General features: G+C 39.6%; 1 protein-coding gene across 1 annotated transcript; it reads left to right on the forward strand.

Annotated features, from left to right (window-relative positions):
• The first annotated feature begins 148 nt into the window (after positions 1-148).
• On the forward strand, positions 149-4,494 carry otol1a (otolin 1a). The gene is made up of 4 exons (XM_041804063.1): positions 149-599; positions 670-759; positions 907-978; positions 3,542-4,494. Exons 1-4 carry the CDS (start codon positions 149-151, stop codon positions 4,426-4,428), a joined length of 1,500 nt encoding a protein of 499 aa, XP_041659997.1. The 3' UTR covers positions 4,429-4,494.
• The last annotated feature ends 7,751 nt before the right edge of the window (positions 4,495-12,245 follow it).

Genomic DNA, 12,245 nt, shown 5'->3' on the forward strand with positions numbered 1-12,245 from the left:
CATCCTATATAAGGTGTCATCAGGAGACAGCTTCTTATTGTTTTGTTGTTATTTGGGGCTACATGCATTCAATAGATTATTTGCCTGACATTCTACCTCTCTTTTCCATGAATGTAGCATCGCTCATACAGATTGCCAAGCCCTCAGCATGCCCACAGCTCGTCTAGCTCTCTTGACACTCCTTGTGGTTCTGATGGCTGTGCTGGCCTCCAGCGCCAGAACTACACGCTGGCCCAGACCTCAAAGTACCAAAAAGCCTCCTCGTACTGGCAGTGGGGGCGGAGGAGGGGGATTCAGGAGGACCACCACCACCACCACCATGTCCCCTTCCAGTACGCACACAGATGAGACAACAGAGGTCACGATGGACTCCTACTCCCTGTCCCCCACAGACAGCACAACCTACTCCAGCGATACTTACCCTACTGATTTCCACACTGATGCTATAGCACCACCTGGTAACAGCCCTGGAAACTTCACCCTCGACTACAATGAATGCTTCTTCAACTTTTGTGAGTGCTGTCCACCTGAGAGAGGCCCTGCAGGGCCCATGGGAGAGAGAGGGCCACCAGGACCACCAGGAGAGAGGGGCCCTCCAGGTAAGAAGGATCTTCATGTTCTTCTTTTGTGGCATGAAACATGTCCTTTATACTTTCCTCTGTTTTCCAGGGTTACCAGGAGACAGGGGGGAAATAGGGCCCCGTGGACCTCCAGGACCAGCGGGACTACCTGGAGCAAATGGACTCAATGGCGACATAGGTACAGCGGGGCTTGACAGCAGGAGAGTTTCTGATTGTGTGTCCATTTGTCTCCCTATGTGCTTGCCTCCTTTTTTGCAAAACGCTGTCTTATATAAGTTCTTCTTGGATGTCACTCTCTACGCTTTATTTATCAAAACTGCCACAGGTGAAAGAGGACCTCAAGGACCAGTGGGTGTTCCTGGTGCTCCTGGGACAGCTGGAAAACCAGGAGATCGAGGTTTGTATTTTTTCTCAGGGATCTTACTCTGAGATTATACACTTTTCAAATCCTTATGTGGAGCTTTTTGCCTCTCTGTGTTTCCTTCGCCCCACACAGTAAACTGCATGTTGAACATACCCCACATCTGACATATCAAAAACAATATTTCTCATGATTAAGGTTTTACAAAATTTCTCAAAAGCGCCATTTTAAATCAGCCCCTCCTATGGTTTCAACCTATATGCAAGAAAATTGGCAGGCATGTTTCATATCCAGAAGAACAAAACGTTTCTTATTGTCATAGTGAAACTGTGTAAATAGTCAGTCATTTTGAATTGATTTTCAAAATAAGGTGATTTTCAGGCTTTTATCTGAACTCAGCTTTAATTATATAGCACTTTTCATTCATAAAAGCATGCAGCCCAATGTGCTTCACAATGAACAGAAAGACAAAAAAAAAATACAGGAATTGACAACATATAAAATCCTGAAAGACTTAAGCAAAAGGGAAGTAATTAAATAATAAGAAATTAGAAATTGAAAAAAAAAATGACAAAAATACAAATATTTAAGAGCATACACAGCAAAAACTGGAGCGTTGAATTTTCGGTATTAAATATTGCAGAGTTTATTAAAATCTTAAAGTGTAATTCTTACTCCATTTGAGTTACTGGCCTTCAGTGTTGTAGCTATTTGAGTGTTTCCATGTGTTTTACGTGTATTTATGTGTACAGATGTTTTATGTGTAAGATGTTGCCTGTTGTACAGTGATCATTGTTGGAGTTCCTTTGTTCTTGTTTCAGGCTATTCATTGTTGTTATTTTATGTTAAACATTTCTGCACCGTGAGTGAAGTTTCCCACTGAGCTGGTCGCAACCGGCCTGTGGTAAGGGATGTTCTATAATGAAGGGTGGATTGAAACGTTCAACTCAGGACATATTTTAGCTCTGTAACTGTCCCTTTGTTCCATCCTTGCAATAAGACACCTGTCTTTGCCACATTTGTTTAATGGGAAGCAAAACTCTTAACCAAGTATGAAAAGTGCTTCGCACTATGTAAATAATTTGAATTATAAATACCTAAAATTCCCACCCAAAGTGAAAGGAAATAACGAAGTGTTGTGTTAAAAGTAGACTTTATTGTTTAAATAAACAACACTGTGAGTGTTAAAAATCAACTCTACAAGAGAGTTAAAAATATTCACACTTTCCAAAATGATATTTAACTCAGAACCTGTGAGAATTAAAGAAACACAGGGAGTTGAATGAATACTGATGATTTTGCTGCGAATAAATTAAAATCTACAGGAGGTGGATAAGACCAACAACAACAACAAATAGCAGGTTGTAAAGGCTTTAACGGAGGTTTTAAATCAGTTGAAGTTAAAAGCCTGATTAAGAAGATGTTTAATTTCCAGAGGCAGTAAGTTCCAAATTTCAATATTGTTCAAACTTTAAACAAACTTATCCTCAGGATTTCATACAGAACATTTCAGACAATTATATACTGCATAAAATACAGTTATATAATATTTGTGAATATTATAGGTCTCCTGTTGGAATTATGAGATAAAAATGCTGGTAAACATTATTCTGACGCTAGCGATGGCTTTCTCTCTAAAACAGAGCAGAATAAAGAAAATTTCACCATATCCTGTGAAATCAATATTTTGTATTTAAATACATTTTTAATTTGTTAGTAAATACTCATTTGACTCTATATGTGATTATCTCCCTTTGTAAGTATCTTAATATGCATACACTTTATGGCTTTTTTTTTTTTTTACATAAACAGGCAAGGAACCACATATGGCCACTTTTTGACCTTGACTTTCACCATAATCATGGAAAAATAAGGGTTTAATTGCTTATCTAATGAGGCCAAAATGGTACTAAATAAAAGAAAAAGGGCCAGCTCTTCATGATGTGCTGAGCCAAATGATCGAAAAGATCCAGAAATCCCATCACTAGTCAAGCCTCCCTCTGGCCACCCAGTGGAAGAAGGCAGTAGTAACTCTCCAACTTGTACATGAATGGTTCAGTCCTGGCCTGATCGGATCCACATATAAGCATCTTTTAGCATCTTAGTGCAACCTACTGTTGACAGCCAATACTGCCTCAGTTACAAATTTAAATTCATCTGAATTTCCTATTTTTACCAAAGTAGACTCTCTAGTCACATCTTGTGCCTGCTGCTTCATAACAACATACTGTATGCGAGGGCCCATTTTTCGCCACTTGCATATTTAATGGTGATTTTGTTAGTTTGTGATGCTTTTTATGTGTAATTTTCATTCAAGCTAACACAAGTAAACTGAAATAAACGAAGCTAATCCTACAGAGAGCATGCATCCACACATTTTATTTCACTGTCATCATTTCCTCCAGAATGGTCACTGGTTTGACTTCTGATACTGATGCTGTTTGGTGCATGTCATCCCCTTCTATCTTTCACCATCTTTTCCTTTTCTCTAAATCTGTCCTATTCACCCAAAACAAAGAAGGCAGAAAACTAACCTTAAAGAACAAGGAAGTGAAAGGAAAGCACTCTTATGTGAGTCTATCTTCTCTTCATACCACAGGTGATCCTGGCCCCAAAGGAGACAAAGGTGAGCGTGGCTTCAGTGGTCTGAAAGGGGACCCAGGAGAAAGAGGAGAGCCTGGCCTGAATGGGACTAAGGGCAACCCTGGGCGAGAGGGGCCTATGGGTCCCCCTGGGGTATCTGGGACAAAGGGTCAGAAAGGGGAACAGGGATTGACAGGTGAGCGTTTACAAGGCCAGAAAGGTGATGTAGGTGATCGTGGGCCCCCTGGTCCGAGAGGTGGGATGGGGCCCCCAGGCATCAATGGAACTGATGGTGCAAAGGGAGCAAGAGGGGAGCCAGGGCCTCCAGGAGGAAAGGGGGAAACTGGTGCAAGAGGGCCTCCAGGGCCTCCGGGAGGAAGGGGGATGGCTGGGCAGAGGGGGGAGAGGGGGCCTAAAGGTGGGCGTGGGCTTCGGGGCCCTAAAGGTCCACCAGGTGAGAGTGTGGAGCAGGTTCGCTCTGCATTCAGTGTGGGTTTGTTCCCCAGCAGGTCCTTCCCTCCTCCTAGCCTGCCTGTGAAATTTGATAAGGTGTTTTATAACGGGGAGGGGCACTGGGACCCTGTTCTTAACAAGTTTAATGTCACCTACCCGGGGGTCTACTTATTCAGCTACCACATCACTGTGCGAAACCGGCCTGTACGTGCCGCCCTGGTGGTTAATGGGATACGGAAGCTGCGGACTCGGGACTCTCTGTATGGCCAAGACATCGATCAGGCATCAAACCTTGCTCTGCTGCAGCTGAATGAAGGTGACCAGGTGTGGTTGGAGACGCTTAGAGACTGGAACGGGATTTACTCCAGCAGTGAGGACGACAGCACCTTCTCCGGCTTCCTGCTTTACCCAGACCTAAAGAACAACCTTCCTGCTGCACAAAATGTCTAACTACAACCTCTGACCTTCAACGGGCTCTGATTGTAGACTCTTTACAGCCTTCACCCTTTTGCACTGCTCTGTCAGATTAATGTGCTACAGCTCAGTTCTGCATGCCAACCAAACACTGCTTGTTATGCTGTATTTGTAGATAGATGAGGCCTGATTATAGTGCTGTATGCTGTCCTTCAGTTCTTTGCAGCAATGCATTAAAAATGTCCTTCGCATGAAACCGATGACTCTAGAGTTTTATTTATGCAGAAGCTGAACTAAAATGGATTTTGTACGTCATTACAACTGGAACAGAATATAATAGATAAGCTCTGTGTCTGTGAGGCCAGTTCACATTAGGAAACAACTGAGGTGAATAATACATGATTGCATTTGGTTCCCACTAGAGGGTGTGAGGTGCCCAAGTTTTTGATAGGAGAGTAATGCTCAATGCAGACATCAGTAGAGAAAATAGTTAAATAAGATGAAGATAGTAAATGCTAAGGTGAAGTCTAAATAAGTAGATATTTCCAGAGAAAATAGCTGAACAACAACAAAAAATCTGACATGTATTTCACCAGGAAAACCTTAGTGAGATTTTCAAAAGAGTCCCAGCAAAGACCAGCAGCAGCCATACATACAAGCACAATAATGCATGAACTTAATAAATAGGCACATATTTGGCATATCAGAACATCTGCACTCAGATGTGTGCGCTCAAATCATTCAGATCCTCCTAAAATCAACCAAGTTTGGGGTCTTGATGCATACAGCAAGAAAAGATTTTGAGACTGAAGTTGATAGGCTCCTGTGCTCTTATGACTGATGTAGGTCAGAGGGTAGGAAAAAAGAAGACAGGGTTTCCCTGTAAATAAGAACCATGCCAGTGCTTTCCTCTTCACTGGAAAAAAACAGACCAACCAACACGTTCGTACCACAAACACTGATGAGGGACGGGTTTGAAATTAGTGATGAACCTCAGAGCTGCATGACACAGTGTCCAGAGCATGTAAGCTCAGAAATGAAGTGTCAAAATATAGAACATCTCCATAATCAAGCACAGATGGATTAAAAAATGCAGGATTTTATTTTAAAATGAAGTTTCCGTTTAAACATTTTTTTCCAGCTGTATGATATAAGGTGTAAAAGATATATATTCATCAATTTAAATACTATAATAATTTTTACTTCAAAACAGCTTGATCCATGTTCCCTGAGATGTGAGGCTTGGAGGCATATTCAGTGATTTTTACAATGCTGAAATGTTAATTGTCACATGACTATTGTCCAAGTGGTGTACATCTGAGTGTAAGAACAACATAAACAAAGATTAATATAACACGATCAATAATAAGTATTGAGATAACTTTGGTTATGAATTGCCGCTATACAAACCAAGAATGATTGATTGATTTATTGATGAACCCTCTTTAGGGCCCTAAGGTGAACAGAGAAATAGAGGGAAGGGGTGGTAGGGAGGGTTGCGGAATACACGAATGAAAGGGTAAGAGATGGGCAGGTTTGACTTTATAGAAACAAAGGGAGAGGCATGGTTGAGGTGTAGTCCTGCACCTAGAACTCTGCCATTTAGCATCCCATCGCTTGCACAGACCACACCATCAACATAATGTGACTGGACAAGTATTTATTGATGATATTGGAATGAGTCTTTTCAAAAGTTTTGTGAGATGTTTGCTGGTGAAGGGGAAGTTTAGGGGATCCACTGTAGCTCTTGGACATTCCGAACCTCCAAAACTCTCAATTACGTAGACGACAGGGTTGTATCGTCTGCAAACTGACTAATTGCCAGCTCAGTACCAAACACATTAAGCTTTTTCCGGTTTTCACTGTTCTTTATCATTATAGCAAGCATTTCTGCTGCTGCTGCCCTGTCGGATTCCTTTTTGAATATTAAAACGGGACGATGCTCCATGAGGTAGAGAAACACTGCTGTTAATATTTTTGTATAAAGCCTCTATGACACTCTTGAAATTATCTCCAAAACCAAAAGCCTCTAAAGTGTGGAAGATAAAGGAGTGTTCAATCATGTCAAAGGCTTTTTTGAAGTCAAGAAATAAAATAAAACCATTCTTACTGATTGTTTTACTGTAGTCTAGTGTATCCAGGCTAAGGCGAATATTATTATGAATGGATCGACCCTTTGAAAAGCCTGGCTGAGTTTCACTTACTATTTGGGATAAACCTTTTTTAAGTGAATTGTGTATGTATGAGCAAGTAACTTATAATCTGTATTCAAAAGTGTAATGGGTCTTAGATTGTCTAAGATTTTAGAGTTTTTTCCAGGTTTTGGAATTAATACGACTCCTTGTTTCATACTAGTAGGGAGAGAGCTTCAATTACCACTTTGTATAGAAATTCCCTTATATTATCCCAGAAGTGTTAATAGAAGTTTGCTGTCAGACCATCAGAGCCAGGAGATATGTCCATATGTAAGCAATTGAGAGCATTATCCAGTTCTAAAGTTATCTAAAGTTATTTCTAAAGTTAACTGTAGGAATTTTATCTTTTATAGAGTCCAAAAAGGTTAAACAAACATTTTCAGAGTGTGATCTTTTATACAAATTGTTGTAAAAGCAGAAAATCTCATCAGAATTTGTTTTAGATCATTGCATTCTTGATCATTGATAATCAGTTTAACTTAATTGCGTTCTTTTCTTGATGTCTTTTCTCTAGTTTGCAAAAATAGGAGGAATTGCATTCTCCTTCCTCGATCCATTTGGCCTTGAATCTTAAAAAGGCGCCCTTTGCTTTGTATGTAAAGATAGCATCAAATTTGTTTTGAAGATCTAAATTTTTCTGTTTATCCTCCTCTGTAAGGTTACTTTTATTTCAAAGTGTGTTTAACTCTTTGATTAAATCTTTTTCTTCTTTTCTGGCCACGATAGCCTTTACTATATGTTACTGAATACTTTCTAACTCTGTATTTATAGAATTCAGATTTGCTTACATGATTGGATTTCAGGGTCTGTAAGCGATTCCTTCAACATGCCTCAGATGTTCTGACAATAGTTCTCATCATTTAATAGACTGGAATTAAATTTCCAAAACCCCTTGTTATTTTCTTTAATATTAGTTGGTTTCAGTTCTAAATGAATTATGCTGTGATCTGTTAGGGGTGAGGTGTCCACAGATACATTTGAAACATTTTGAGAGAAATTATATGAAAGTAGCCAATAATCGATTTTAGATTTGCATGTTCTGACTGGTTTAAACCAGGAGAACTGCTGCACTTCTGGATTCTTGACTCTCCATATATCGCTTGGAGTGAACGTGTTACAAAAATCTGTTATCATGTTGTTAAAGTGATGCGAGTTAAATTTGGATGGACATCTGTCCTTTGGTAGGATAAAGATTTTTCATTTCAGAGGTAACAGCACTGATAGTTGTCATTAAATCCTTGTTCTGAGCGTTATTGTTGGAGCCATAAAGAATACAAAGAATGAAAAAGGCATCTCCAATATTCATAACTATTACTATCCAGTGACCGTTTGTGTCTATTTTGTGGGAAATAATTTTACCTGGGCATCTGTTGAACAGAACAGCAACACCCCCTGAGCGTGACAACCCATGGCTAAGTATTACTTTAATGGTCACTGACTGGACCAATATTTAATATCATTTTCATTTGAACGGTTTTCTTGTAAAAAAGTGGCATGTACTTTCAGACCCTTGCAGAATAAAAAGACTGCTTTTCTTTTAACTTTGTTATGTAGACCTCTAGTATTCAAACTGTTGAAAGATAACTGAACCATTAACGGAGACATGACAATAGAGAAAAAATAAGCAAATGATACTTAAAAGCCCAAATAAAATAAAATAAACAAGCGCATAAACAACTTTGAGGTAACATTTGACTGAACATCGATTTAACAGTCATCATAACTGTGTGAGGTGTGAACTAAAGCACCTGAGAAGTAGATGACATAACTCTACCTTATGTTAGGAGAGAGTCAACAAATTTATCAGACCATGAACACTTAGTTAACAGTTCTTGCACATAGCAGTGCAGCACCTGGAAGATGGGTGGGATTCTTCTATGGAACAGGAATAGGGCGATTGTTGATGAAGCCGATGGGTCTGTGGAAAAACGCTCTTTGGCCGAGCGCCTTGGCCTCCTTTATCTTCGACCACAGGGCATCCCGCGCTTCCTTGTCAGCTTTGGTGAGATCCTCGGTGAAGCAAATCCCCAGCTCCTTACATGCAGCATGGTTTTTGGTAGCTTGCCAGATTGCATCCCGATGAAGCCTCATGGTGAACTGAACTATGATCTTATATTTTTTTCCTTCTAATTTTCCCCCAAGGCCATAAGTAGAGTTGACGACGTCCTCCATTTTCTCTGACCACCGTGGCACAATTTTTGACAGAAGCTTGATGTGTTGTCTCTCACCTTGTCTTTCAGCCCATTGATGCGGAGATTTCAGCCCCTTTTGTATCTTTCACTTTCAAGCACACGCTTCTTTAGGTCATTATTTTCATCCATGACCACCAGCAGCTGTTTTTCCAAAGTTTTCACTTTCTCTTTGCAATCTTTTGTTTCTTGAAGGTTGAAGTCTAGGCTCTTTGCTATGTTAGCAATAGCAACAGCGTTCTCTTTTAGCTACGAATGTAAGTCTTCAACCATGGATGTTACATTATTCACAGCCTTTAAAATGGCAGCATTTGTTACCTCATCATCAACAGGGTAATGCGGAGAGGGATGGTTGTTGTCTTACTTTCTCCTTCTGGTGGGGATTTTCGTTGGTGTCTGAAGGCTCCTCTTGTTGCTGGAGGAGCTAACGCTACTTTCCTTGCTTGAGCCATCGTCATTAGCGTAATCGTGTTCAAGCAGCGTTTTGTCCATTACAGACAAATTGTGTGTGCTCAGGTCGCCATCTTGCCCCACCTCGGTGCACACTGCTTGCTCTCGCTCATGGATGACGTTGCCCGGAAAGGGCTCGTTGACAGCGTGGTAAAATTCTCTTGATTTAAACTGATTAATTGCAGGTGTGGTTATTTTTTGAGAGCTATGCCAGGCTGAATTCATGGAAGAAACTGTGGTTTTATGTGCCGACTTCCATAGGCTTCTTCAATGCTGTATAAAGCATGGCTTTGAGCGCGAAGATGGTGAGAGAAATCGAGGCTTGTTGGTGCTGGCCGGTGAAACACTGGATAAGGACAATGGACTTCATCCATCCTGGCTTCCATCCTGTGGGGAAGGCCAGGCAAATTCATTTTTCAGGTGAGTACACAGCAAAAACTGGAGTGTTGAATTCTCAGTGTTAAACATTTCAGTGTTGATTTCAACACTCAAAGTAATATTTTAACTCCATTCAGAGTAAATGGCCTTCAGTGTTGGAGTTATTTGGCAGTGTTAAATCAACCAGTGTTATTCCAACACTGTAGAGAGTTAGCTGATCCAAGCCCCACCTACTGCAATTTCAAATCTGGGGGGCAGAGTTTTCCCATCATGCCTTAGTGCAGAGTGTTAAGCTGGGTTCAGATGTTTTAGATGATTAGCTGTGTTTAGATGTTGCCTGTTGTACAGGGGTCACTGCTGGGATTCACTTGCACATGTTTCTTGAATTATCTTGAGTTCCTATGTTTTTGATGCATAAACACTTTTGCACCATGAGTGTAGTTGTCTTCTAGGTTGATCAAGTCTTGACTGTGGTGACAGTTTACTAATAACTGTGGTATTAGGGCAGATTGACACTTCTGAACAGACTTTGTCTTTATGTCTGCCTTGTATTTCCCTGAGCACTGTTCAAACTCTTCACAATGTGAGGTAGCAGTCAATATTGTCAAGTGTGTCTGATCACCAACACCCATTTTGTGGAACCTACATGTCTTGTGTCTTGTTATTATCAGGTTGGTGGAAGAGGTGCAGTTGCTGTCCACAGTATTTACACCTGCTGAAATTAATGTAATATACTCCTTAGTGTAAATTTTTTAACACTGACGCCAGTGTGGAGTATTTTCAACACTACTCAGTGTTCACCAGTGTAGATTTTTGACACCATACAGTGTTGTAGTAACACTGGTTCAGTGTAAAAAAAAAAGTTAAATTAACACTCAAAAGAGTGGACACATATACACACTTTTCAAGTGTTTGATTTAACACTGAAAGTGTTTGCTGTGAGTGTTGAGTATGATGGCATGTTGCTTTTGAGGTTGTGTTCTTGCACTTACTGTACTACTACTGTTCTGGAATACAAGAACAAGGGGAGGAGATTGGCAGGTTTGAATTTATACAACGCAGGAAGAGGCATGGTTGAGGTGTGGTCCTGCTTCTGAATCCTTGCTCCATCCAAGTTTCACAATGGTTTAGATTATATTTAGGAAAAACCTCACTATGGACTAACTGGCGCATCATTTGATTGACAGATAGCTCGATATGCAGAAGCTACATTTCTGTCAACCAGAATGCTAGCTAGCTAGCTGACAGGAAGTCTAGCTTAGTGGGCGATCGTTAGGTTGATCCAAAGTTCAGTTGAGACAGCGATTTCAACATGGAAGCCGTCACGTTTGGCTTCAAGAGCTGTTTGAGTCCGCCTATTGTAAGCAGACGGCTGACATCACACAGGGTTTGTCTAATTCTTTCTACAGTTTATGGTTGTAGCTAGTAGAGAGCTTGATGTGGGGTGGGTGCTGAGCAGTATAGCACTGCATCATCATCATACAGTATAAAGGAAATTTGCAATGAGCATATTTTGATTTATGTAAAAAGCAAAAAAAAAAAAATGTTTTAAATTAATTTGTGCTAGATGACATGTTAATGCCAAAACAACAGGAAATAAATACCTAAGAAAAATATGGAATACTTCCATTCTCACTGCTTGGCACTTTATTTTTAAATAACTGCATTTGGCTCAATATTTGATCATGATTTGATTTTCTTGATCATAATTTACTGGGCCTACCCACTTTGTACTATGGCCCCATGATACTTTGCGTGAAATGTACGTGCTGCATAGAAATTAGATGCTAATCCTGGTTACCAGAGCAAGCTTTAACATTTCTCTTTTTAGTTTGTCTGGTTGCTAAAATTATTTTTTCACTATCTAGTCTATCTTTAATTGTGTGAACTGTATTTATATAGTTTATATATCAACTCTTCAGGTTGGTAAATGTTAAATTCTGTATCAAAGATGACCAATGAATACATTTGAAGAGTAGGGCTGCCCTTATTGTTTATTTTGTTATCGATTAATCTACTGATTATTTTGGAGGTGAATACACTGTTTTTTAATGCAATGAAAGTGGTTACACATACAGTGCTTAACAAATTTTTTAGACCACCACCCAAAGTAAGGTTTATGCCACAGCTGCCTTAAATTAACAGCATTGGTAATTACCAAAATCATTTTTTATGTTTCTGCAATGGTTAATACACCAATATGTAGAAGCTCTTTAACCCAAATGATATTTTTAATGCTTAAATATAATTATTATTGTTATCTGTGAATTTTCAAATTGAATGATTTACAAAAAAAACCCCTGAAAAAATAGTAAAACACATTATTATATCTTGATTAATATGTCAAATTATAGTTATTTACTTGCATTCCTGAACAGAAAAAAAATAGTTTTAATGGTTGAATGTTATGCTTGATTGATTTCTGACTTCTCAGAGAAGCCCAGTGAGCCGGCTCAAATTTGGGTATAAAAAGGTCAATTCAGTTTGAAATTCCTCATTCCTGTTCAAAATAGTAAAACGTGGAGAGCTCACTGAAAATGAAAGAGTCCGCATTAAAGCACTTCATGATGCAGCTGTGGCATAAACCTTACTGTGGGTGGTGGTCTAATAAATTTGTTAAGCACTGTTTATCAAAATTCAA

This window comes from Cheilinus undulatus, linkage group 13 (assembly GCF_018320785.1).
Source record: "Cheilinus undulatus linkage group 13, ASM1832078v1, whole genome shotgun sequence".
Classification (NCBI taxonomy): domain Eukaryota; kingdom Metazoa; phylum Chordata; class Actinopteri; order Labriformes; family Labridae; genus Cheilinus; species Cheilinus undulatus.